Below are 11,878 nucleotides of genomic sequence, written 5' to 3'. Positions count from 1 at the left end.
TCTGTTGAGTCCCTATTTACTGTAGTATTTGTTTCTTTTCCTTTGGGAAAAGATCTTGTATCAGCGATTTCTGGTAGATCTTGTATACTACAGTAGAATGAGAATGAGAGCGAGTTAGATCATGTGGTAGCTTGTGTTGTACTGGTGTTATATGATTTTGGAACTGCATTACTGATATTGATATGCGGACCAAGTACAGAGCTACCATAGATTAGTTCCAGAAGATGATAAGAATCAGACCTGATGTGACCAAGAGATGAATATTGTGCGATAAGGATTCTAGATTGTGAATTCTTTTGATATTCGTACTATCTATGACTCAATTATTACAGAAAGGAGCAGAATGACTCCTTATGTATTCAGTTGATTTACTGAAGTTGAGTCTATCATTGGCTGATTTACCAATGAGAAGAAAGATATGAATGTTTTCCCCAGATAAGACTCTAGATCTGATTTCAGAGAGATTGATTTTAGCTTTGAGTTGATATCAGAAACCGTTGAAACGGTGAATCCTGATTGAGACAGATTGTGTTCAGAGATTTTATATCCGAAGATGATACATCAGATGATTTTAACAAAGTAAACCGTGATTAGTCAGCCGAGGTTGACATCAGTGTCAGACATTTGCGGTTTATGAGTTTAGCATGTCTCGAATCTAATTGAATATTGATGCTATTCTGAATACGTGTTTGAGACAGATTGTAGACCATGGAGTTTATGTTGTATCGTCCGAATCAGAGTTGATTTTGAAACGTTAGCAGTTCGAAAAGTTGATTAGAATGTTTAGAATTCATATCGATAGTTAGAACAGAGTGTCGATCAGAATATCAGGTAAGTAATATTGTATTGTATGTTCATAACTGATTTGTTGTGCCCGATATTTCGAATGTGAAATGACAGAATTGTCAGAAGGGTGCAATACTTGATTCAGTAGGCATCCTGATAGCAGAAAATGTTTTGATATAAACAGATGAGATTAGATATGGCAGAATTTGGACTGAAATGTCTGAATTACAGCCGATAAAGATAGAAAGAAAGAAACCAAGAGATTGGTTAGATAACATGGCGGTTCCTGAATGGAAATGAGATTACATTTCCAGGGATATCGTAATAAAGTTACTACCTTCCTTTCGGAATTGAGTGTGGATTGAGTTAGGAATGACAGACTGATCCAGTCTGCGAGTGCTAACTCGTACATGAAGATGTACAAATATGATATATGACTGAGATTTTGTCAGAAAAGTAATTAGATTACACGGATTGTTGAGAATTGATTATATTAAACCGTGATTTTGGTTGATTTTGCACATTTGACCGAATGTACAGTAAGAGTTGGATACTAGATTTTATCTGAATACTGAATAGTATTCACTACCTGACGGACAGTTAGAGTGGATTATCCGGATTTTAGAGGATATGCTGAAAGCTGTAACGCTTGATTTTAACACTGAATGACAGGATTCATAGCCATTTTGTGAATTTTCGTACAACAACAACTATCAAACGAATATTGAGATAACTCCTTTTGAAACGTTGTACGGAAAGATACATGGATTCCCTTTTTATTGAAATGATATCTCTGAGGTTCCTGAAATTCGACCTGACATGATCAGAGATATGACTGAAAAGATGAAGCTAATTCAGAAGAAAAGGAAAACAGCTCATAATAAACAGACTGAATATACCAACGTCGGACGATGACGGTTGGTAACTGAGATCGAAGATCGAATATATCTTTGATTGAGATAAATTGAATTGATAACTGCTGATGATGTTGAGTTGTTATGAGCTGTGGTTAGGTATATACAGATGTTGTATAACCAGTATTCCGAAATTGACTTTATCAGAGCTATTTCCAGAAATAGAACTTGATATGAGAATTGAAATTTCAGAACAGATTCACGGAAATGAGTTTTGATTTAAACTCTGGATATATCTCTTCTGATATATCTGAATTGATTACTGGCGAGTTCGAGGACGAACTCAGATCTTAGAGGGGGAGAAATGTAATGCCCGAGAATTAATCACTGTTAATCAAGGATTATGGACGTATAATTTAACGTGATTACGAAAGGGTAAACGAAGATATGATTTAAGATAATGTGTGGCCATTTATTTGAATTTCAGAGTGTGTTGCCGAAGCAACACCGCACCCGCGCCCTTGCATGTACCGCACCCGCGGTGCATGGACAGAAACATGGTCAGTTTTACCGAAGGGTGACCGCACCCGCGGTGTTAGCATTACCGCACCCGCGGTGCAGTACCGCACCCGCGGTCTCGACAGGTACCGCACCCGCGGTCATGCAATTTCAAAATAGATAAGATTGACGAAACGTTAGCGCACCCGCGGTGCAAGATGGAGCGCACCCGCGGTGTGACGTGCAGCATGGGAAATGAGACACGTTTCTTGCATGCAATTTTGATATATATATGTAAGAATTGCTCGTTCATTTCCTCAGAATTCAGAGAAGAGGGTCGTAGCTTTGGCATAGAAATCCTTACGCCTTTGGCGAGAAATCCGTCCGTCTGATTTTGAATCCGACTTCAGTATCGAGTTCTTAGCAACGTAGGCTACAACTGGACGTAAGTTTTACTACGTTTTGACATGCTTTGAAATTATGATATTGTCAGAATTGAATGGAACTCATATATGTTGTTTTTGACATAGTAGACATCATAGAATCGAAGTCAGATTAAGAAACGGACTGATTATGGAATTGTTATGATTTTCGGAATAGTTTTGGAGTCGAGTTGATATCAGAATTGAGTTGTTATTGAGAATGAGATATTAGAATGAATATCTGATTGATATGGTATTGTTGGGTATATTGATATTATACCGTTATGCCATCGATATTGAATTGGATTGAGTATTGAGCACGACAGATTTAATTCGAGTGGTGTATTGATATTATACTCCTCGATATTGTTTTTATCAGATTGAGTATCGACAGGCTTTGAGTTCGAGACTTCGAAAGAGCCAGGGTATCAGAAAGAAATGTATAAATTAATGTTGAGTTGGGATTGCACAACTCGAGTGAGGTTTGACTCGAGTCTCCCTAAATCACATACTTTCAATTATTGCATTGATATTTGCAATTGATGAGATTGATGATTGTAGTCTATTGATTTATAGCCACTGCATGTAATGACTGCTGATTTGCTAGTCATCGATTGATTTGCTTAGATACTGAATGCATCTATTGATTACTGAGTCATTGAGTCATAGGCTGATTCGCCTAGTCACCGGCTGATTCGTCTGGTTATGGACTGATTCGTCTAAACTTAAGCTGATTCGCTTAATTACAGGCTGATTCGTCTGGTTATTGACTGATTCGCCTAGTTACCGGCTGATTCGTCGGGTTATTGACTGAGTCGTCAATTCTGCGGCTGATTCGCCCAGACACTGATATATGAATTATATCGATGCCGTTTAGGGATTGATTCATTACTATCGACTGAGATTCGATATAATTACCTATATCCAGACATCGGGATCCCTAGGATAGAGTTGAGTCGAGTCTGAGACGACGCGTCAGTGGAGTCGAGTCTGAGACGACGCGTCGGTTGAGTGGAGTCTGATATGACATGTTGATTTACATTGTTTATGCCATTCATGATTACTGAATGTTTGATATGGATTTATGTTTCTGATTTGAGACATGTTATGATTAATTCTTATATGCTTTCGTATAGGCTTTTATATGACTGCATGTTTACATTGTTTATACTGGGATATTCATATCTCACCGGAGTTATCCGGCTGTTGTCTTGTTTTGTATGTGTGCATGACAACAGGTGGGGCTGGATCAGGGTCAAGAAGAGGATGAGAGAAGATTAGATAGCGTGGAGGCTCCGGACTTGGTTTAGAGATAGGGTTAGACACTTGATATTAGCTGTTAAACCCTAGTTGAATAAATGTATGTTGTACAGGACTTGTACTTTTATACTGAGATGTATGTTCATGTTTAATATGTAATTTGAGTAAATTACATTACGTTTCCGCTTTGTATTTAAAAAAAAAAAATTTTTTTTGACCCTGTTTTATAATTGATTAATTAGTCCCAATGATGATTAAGAACTTGATTTGCGTCCGGGTCCCCACATGTTTCTTGCAAGATAGTTTCATAGATCTTTATCAATGAGACGAATAGATTTTTACGAGATAGTTTCATAGATCTTTATCCGTGAGACGAATATATCTCTTGCGAGATAGTTTCATAGATCTTGATAGTGTCATGGATCTTTATCCATGAGACGAATAAATTATTTTCATATTATATATATATATATATATATATATATATATATATATATATATATATATAAATCAATAGATCTCTTGTTAGATGGTTTCATGAATCTTTATCCATTAAGGTACAGTTTGGTACACATGATATGATAAGTAAGGGATATATAGTATAAAGATAAATCAAGGATAAATATAATGATAAGATAATATGTTGAATGTTTGGTATGATTTTAACAAGAGTGATTAAATTTATATATTGAATTGTAATGACAATATTAACCCTATCATAAAAACTTATATTTCATTGTTATCAAGATCTTGTAATTGTATATGTCAATTCTTAAATTATATACACACACACACACACACACACATATATACATGTGTGTGTATATATATATATATATATATATATATATATATATATATATATATATATATATATATATTTGTGTGTGTGTATTAGGGATGTCAATGGGTATGGTATGGGTCGAATTTCATACATTCATCCTCATACACATTTATTAAATTCATCCCCATACCCATCGGGTATTGAATTTCATCTTCATCTCCATAACCATCGGATTATCGGATACACATACCCTACCCAAATACTCTATTATCATATACAATTGATTTTTTTCAAATTTAAATTGTTTCAATGAGGTTATGAATATTTAAAAAATTATTTAAATGAACAATATGAAAAATTATTAATGATAAAGCAAAATAAACTTTATAGAAAAAATAACAAAATATTAAAAATAGTTTATATTAGTTGAATAAAAATACGCAATTCAACAAAAATAAAATATTTTTTCCATTTTTTAAGTCAAATATGAAATAAATTTACCAATAGAGAAGATGAAAAATTGAATGAAAAATAAAACAGCGGTAAAACCTTGAAACGTAAAAGTGAAAGCGAAAGGGATGAGAAAAGAAAAAGTATCGATTTACTTGAATTTGAGAAGATGAATCTTTTATATAAAGAAATATAATTACTATATATGTATGATTTACTTGGATTTAAGAAGATGAATCTTTAATATAAATAAATATAATTACTATATATTTATATTTAATTTAAACGGATATTCGGGTCGGGTATGGGTCAGATTATATCAAACCCGCCTCCATACTCAAACCCGAAAATCCCCATACCCGTTTACCCAATTATTTAATCGGGTCTAAAAATTCCTCAATACCCTCTTCTATTAAGGTCGGGTATCGGATCCTCCAATGGGTTCGGAGGAAATTGTCATCCTTAGTGTGTACATGTATCTATATATTTGATATACGTATGTATTTAATAAAAATTTAACATTAACTTAAATACATTTAAATTAGGGGTAATTAAGTCATTTGTAATGTATTTTATCATTAGATTAAAATTATCACACATCTTACAAAGGATGTTTTATCCTTCTCAAAATTTATTTATCAAAGGCCCATGATAATATCATGGGCTTTTTAAAAATGTACCAAACATGAGATAAGAGAGATTATTTATCAATCTCACCTTTATCCCATGTACTAAACAATGCCTGAACGAATAAATCATATCAATATTTATAACAATAAGTAATATTTTTAACATAAAAATTAAAATTATTTATGAAATATTTAAATAAAAAATTTCTCTCATAAAATTAAGTCATATGTGAGGGGAAAAAAGGAGAATGGGCCTATGTTAAAGAACAAAGGGGAGGCCAGTTTAGGAAAAAAGAAAGACCATGACAAAGCAAAGCCCGTGTTAACGGGTAGGGGCAAATAGGGAAAACCAAAAAATAGGGAGGGCAAAGCTTCTATATAAAGGCAAACCCTCGGGACTTTATTTATAACCGCTCTTTTCAGTTCTCACTCCACGGCGCAGATCCAAGGAGTAAGCGACACTTATATCGATCCCACCACAAGCATTCTCTGTGTTTTCTCATCCAGATTCAAAGGTTTCTACCTTGTTTCGATTTCTCTTACGTGTTCTTTTATGTCTTATTGGATCTGTTGTTGCGTTCTTGTCGTAAAAAAGGTTACACTTACTGTTTGATGATGATGATAAGTCTATATTTTTTTGTTATTTGTGTCTTGTTCCGTGTTGTTTTTGAAGATCTTGAAACTGTGTTTGTTTGAGTATTTTTTGTTTATAAGGGTGTGGATTTCGCGACATGCATCCCGTGTGACAATGCAGAGACTCATGCGGATCTTTTTTTAATATTGGTTTGGTGCATGAGCTTGAGTTCGTTTGTTGAACATTTATGTTCGTCGGTGAGGGACTGATTGTTATATTCTGGTTGTGGATAATTGTGAAATTTTAACGCATGAACAGAGTAACGTTTTGGATGGTATCTAACTAGAGTAGCTTGATGCGTAATTTTTATGGTGCTGTTTAGATATTTTACTCTGAAGAGAAGATTGATTTTTTTTTTTTTTAGCATGAAAGATTGATCTTGGGGGAGAGAGCAAAAGGGCTACCTTTTATTGCGGAAAAGATAGCCCTTTGCCCCTTAGAACAGCTTCCCCGAACATGAGAACAGAAGTTTAATGCTCGTAATCCACATTGCATGGCTTGCGAGTTTGGCTCTTCTGATACATTTTTTCTTTCGAATATAAAGGGTTGTGCCATTGGCTCATTTTAAAAAAATTCCTCTCGGTTATTCTCACTCTGTGTTTTACTTTTTACACCCCAACAAACTACGTCTTATCTATCTTTCATCTGTTTTCTCAAATGTCCTTGTAATTCAAGTCTTTTCGTAACTAATACTCATATTACCACCCCCCGAAAAAAAAAAAAACAAATTATGTCTTATCAGTCATTCATCCTGGTTTCTAGTTCATGATACTCTGTTTTCTCAAAATTAAAACCTTTTCATAACTAACGTATAATTTTCTTTCAAATTTCCCTTTATGAAAATCTTTCCTGAATGAGTAAAAAAGAACTTTAATGTGTATGATCCACATTGAATGACTTGCAAGTTTGGCTTTTGTGCATTTTCTGTTTAAAATAAAATGGATGTAGCTCTGTCTCTTTACTTCAGTTAGAGGTTGGAAGCCCCCAAAAATTAAAACTACACTTTTGCCATCCTCCCCAGTTTCTATTTCTTGAAATTCCATTTTCTGATTTCCAATATGAATTTAATTTATTGTTACTAACATATCTAGAACATTGCAGATATGGCAGGTTTGGCACCAGAAGGATCTCAATTTGATGCTCGTCAGTATGACTCAAAGATGAATGAGTTGTAAGTACCTTTCTCTTTCAGATTATGCATTATTCCGTTTGTTTATGGTTTCCCCTGATGTTCGATGGAGTACTTGAGTTGTCACCACGTAAATGGTCATATACTTGGATAGATTATTTATATGTTTATTTTTTGGTGCAGGCTCCAATCCGATGGACAAGAATTTTTCACATCTTATGATGAAGTTTACGATAGTTTTGATGTCATGAATCTCCAAGAGAACCTCCTTAGAGGCATTTATGCTTATGGTATGTCCATGATACACATGTATTTTAAATTCAGCAACATGACATAGCTTATAAACATGTATTTTAAATTCAGCAACATGACATCGCTTATAATGATTTCTTGTGGAGTTGATCCATGGATAAGCTATAAGTCAAACCTAGTTCATTGCATGGGCTTCTTCTGGGATGAGGTAGAAATTTAACCTTTTAATCTTTGGCCTTTTACTCATACAGGTTTCGAGAAACCATCTGCGATCCAGCAGAGAGGAATTGTTCCATTCTGTAAGGGACTCGATGTTATTCAGCAGGCTCAGTCTGGAACAGGGAAAACTGCAACCTTCTGTTCGGGCATATTGCAGCAGCTTGATTATGGTTTAACTCAATGCCAGGCCTTGGTTTTGGCACCCACAAGAGAACTTGCTCAACAAATCGAGAAGGTCATGCGAGCACTTGGTGACTACCTTGGCGTGAAGGTCCATGCTTGCGTTGGTGGAACTAGTGTTCGTGAGGACCAGCGTATTCTTTCAGCTGGTGTTCATGTTGTTGTCGGTACCCCTGGTCGTGTGTTTGACATGCTGCGTAGACAGTCACTTCGTGCTGATTACATCAGAATGTTTGTATTGGATGAAGCAGATGAAATGCTGTCTCGAGGTTTTAAGGATCAGGTATGTCTATATCTGGTTTCACTATGCTCTCAGATTACCCAACAAAGTGGGTATTTACAAAAGTATGTACATATACTAATATCCACAGGGGCATATCCGGGATTCGGAATGAAGGGCGCTAAATTTATTTTGAGGGTAAAATATAAAATTTTAAGAAAATTTATTCCTACATAAAATTTGAAATTTATTTTTATTGAGAGGGTAATGGGTATTCATTTCACTTGGACGTCGTTAGATCTGTGCCTAGATATAGACTTCTGGTCGTGTATGTCACTGGTTATGACTCTTTTTATCATTCTGGGCCAGTCATATTGATGCTTAGACTCCTGTACTGCAAGATATATGACATCTTCCAGTTGCTGCCATCTAAAGTTCAAATCGGGGTATTTTCTGCCACAATGCCTCCAGAAGCCCTCGAAATCACCAGGAAGTTCATGAACAAGCCTGTTCGAATTTTGGTGAAACGGGATGAGCTAACTCTCGAGGGTATCAAGCAATTCTACGTAAATGTTGAAAAGGAAGATTGGAAGTTAGAAACTCTCTGCGATCTTTATGAAACACTGGCCATCACCCAGAGTGTCATCTTTGTGAACACAAGACGAAAGGTAGATTGGCTGACTGACAAAATGCGAAGCCGTGACCACACTGTCTCGGCAACACATGGAGACATGGACCAGAACACTCGGGACATTATCATGCGTGAATTTCGCTCTGGCTCGTCTCGTGTTCTTATCACAACTGATCTCTTGGCTCGTGGGATAGATGTGCAGCAAGTATCTCTGGTCATAAACTATGATCTTCCTACTCAGCCGGAGAATTATTTGCATCGTATTGGGAGAAGTGGAAGATTTGGAAGAAAAGGAGTTTCCATAAATTTCTTGACTGCGGATGATGAGAAAATGGTGCATGATATTCAAAAATTCTACAATGTTGTCATTGAAGAACTCCCGTCCAACGTTGGTGATCTTCTTTGAGGTCCTTCGAGGTATTTTCAAATCTTAACGAGCTCTATTTTCTTGTTGATTCGTTTTGCTAAGATAATTGTTTCACAAGGTGAAATGGAATTCATGGCCATTCTTGTGGGCATAATACTAATGCAAATTTTGGTCTCTAGGTAGTATTTTTGTACCTTAATTCAATTTTTAACCAAATTTGGTTTAATTTAATGGAGTTTATTTTGCATTTTGTTCTGATTTTCTTTAATGCCATTCAGCAGTTGTCATTTGATCTACTTTGGTACTTTGTTGTGTTAGATCGGATTGCACAAATTTACATATACATTTACTTTTGAGGTTCACAAAACCTTCTGAATTTTCCTTCTCTCGTGCACAAATTCCCATTAGCCTTTTCTCAAACTTATCATGCAGTAATTTCATGACATACTTCTACCAAAGGAGAACCCTTCTTTTAATTTGAGATTCAAACAATAGATAAAATTTTAAGTATATATTTTATTAATTCACAAATTTGTTGCATAAAGTAGAATATTTTTCAAATGCATACAGTGTCGAGGGAAGTTGAAATTGATTTTAAAGAGGGAATTTGAAGGTTATGTTCTTGTTTTTTTGAAATTACGAAAATACATTTGAATATATTTTATTCAAATTTGAAATCAAATGAATTTGAAATATTATGAATTCTAATAGTATATGTGGTCTAAACAATCATTGATTCTATAAGAATAAATATCATATAATTTCTCGTTCGATATTTCGCTCAAAACCCATAAAAATATACACTAGACATGATATTATAAAACATTTAATTTTAAAAGAAACATTCAAAACATTATATATACCATATCATTTTTAGGAGTATATATCTTGTAGTCTTTGCTGGTTCAAGGATATAAATGAAAATAATCAAAATTATTATAATGTAAATTTTGAGGCTTGAATCGAATTTACCTCAAAAATTCTAATTTTTTTGGTCAAATTCGGTTCGATTAAAAGATCAAGTTTGACTTAAAAAATTTGAATATATTAACAAACTATTTTATTAAAAGTTAGAAATATATCAATTATTTTAATTATATTAATATTAATAAAATATCAAAGATCGCGATCGACGTGTGAATTACCGAATAAAATAAATTGGATGATTTTGACTCAAAAAATTTAAACGTATTCAAATTTAATAATTTCGAATATGAAAAATTCACTCGATTAGTTCATACATGCTATTGTCATTGATTTGAATAATTAGATGAAATTGAAGAGTCAACCTTTGACATGTGGCATGTATCTCCACACAGCACACATGCCATAACATGCACATAATTCAAACTTTGAAAATCTGTCTGCAACTCAATTTAAAAAATAAGAAATTGAAAAAATCCGCCACAACTAAAAGAAAATTCAAATAGTTAACAATAATGATACACAACCATCACAATCTCAAAATAAAAGCTTGAACCTCCTCACACACACACACACACATATATATAGTTTTGGAATCCTGCATACCTACCGTGCACACCTATGTGAATATTGATGATGTGTCACCCACTCATTTGATGCACAATTTTTCTATATTTCATCACATCCAATGGGTGAGTAACACTTAATCGATGCTCACATAGGTGTGCACGGTAGGTGTACAGCATATCAAAACTATATATATATATATATATATATATATATATATATATATATATATATATATATATACACCCAACAATTTATCCAACCCGTTGTTGAAAATCCTGAACTCAAAGCAAATCCCAAGAAACCCTTTTCTCCCATCTCTCTTTACAATCTCTATGTGTTTTCCTTGTGGTTATTTCAAATACTTCCACCATTAAAATGGAGAAACTTTCAAGATCCAAATCAAACAAAGAAAGGGTGATGCAGAAGCCAAGCAGCATGCATGATCTGAGGAGTTACAGCACTTCGGATTACAATCCACCCCATCTGGATTATAAGTTTAAGGATGTTAAAACCAAGAAGGGAAACAAGAACAGAAAAATCAATGGTGGTTTGTCTTCTTCTAGGAGCTGGAGTTTCAACGTTGATCCTGAGTTGCAGAGAAAGAAGAGAGTTGCAGGTTACAAAGCTTATGGAATGGAAGGCAAGATGAAGGGTTCTTTGAGGAAGAGCTTTAAGTGGATCAAAGATGCTTGCAATCAAGTTGTTCATGGATTTTGGTGATGATGAATCTCGTTCGTTTCATGCTGCTTTCCTTTCTGCATATTTGAGAGTGATTCAAGATTTTTAGGATTGTGGGAAAAATCCAAGAATTTGTTATTTATTACTATATATAATATATAAGTTTGTTGGAATATATCACAACCATTGAAAACAAACGAACTTGGATTTGTAAAAAAAATATTTTAGAAAAATGATGTATATCTATATATGTGTGTATATTCGAAGATAAAAATTTGTGTTAGACGGTCTCACGAGTCGTATTTTGTGAAACATGTTTCTTATTTAACTCAAATTAAATTACCTTTGGACTAGAAAATCGATATTACTTGTCTCGTGCATGAGATGATAA

General features: G+C 34.3%; 2 protein-coding genes across 2 annotated transcripts; both read left to right on the top strand.

The window, feature by feature from the left end:
* Window positions 1-6,095: 6,095 nt before the first annotated feature.
* Window positions 6,096-9,562, top strand: LOC140841172 (eukaryotic initiation factor 4A-8-like). Its single transcript, XM_073208412.1, has 5 exons — window positions 6,096-6,198; window positions 7,419-7,488; window positions 7,630-7,736; window positions 7,950-8,380; window positions 8,719-9,562. Exons 2-5 carry the CDS (start codon window positions 7,421-7,423, stop codon window positions 9,352-9,354), a joined length of 1,242 nt encoding a protein of 413 aa, XP_073064513.1. The 5' UTR covers window positions 6,096-6,198; window positions 7,419-7,420; the 3' UTR covers window positions 9,355-9,562.
* Window positions 9,563-11,184: 1,622 nt separating this feature from the next.
* On the top strand, window positions 11,185-11,529 carry LOC140840672 (uncharacterized). Its single transcript, XM_073207843.1, has one exon. The coding sequence runs from the start codon at window positions 11,185-11,187 to the stop codon at window positions 11,527-11,529; it is 345 nt and encodes a 114-aa protein (XP_073063944.1).
* The last annotated feature ends 349 nt before the right edge of the window (window positions 11,530-11,878 follow it).

This window comes from Primulina eburnea, chromosome 9 (assembly GCF_022965805.1).
Source record: "Primulina eburnea isolate SZY01 chromosome 9, ASM2296580v1, whole genome shotgun sequence".
Taxonomy (NCBI): Eukaryota; Viridiplantae; Streptophyta; class Magnoliopsida; order Lamiales; family Gesneriaceae; genus Primulina; species Primulina eburnea.
This window is presented reverse-complemented; position numbering and strand designations above follow the sequence as displayed.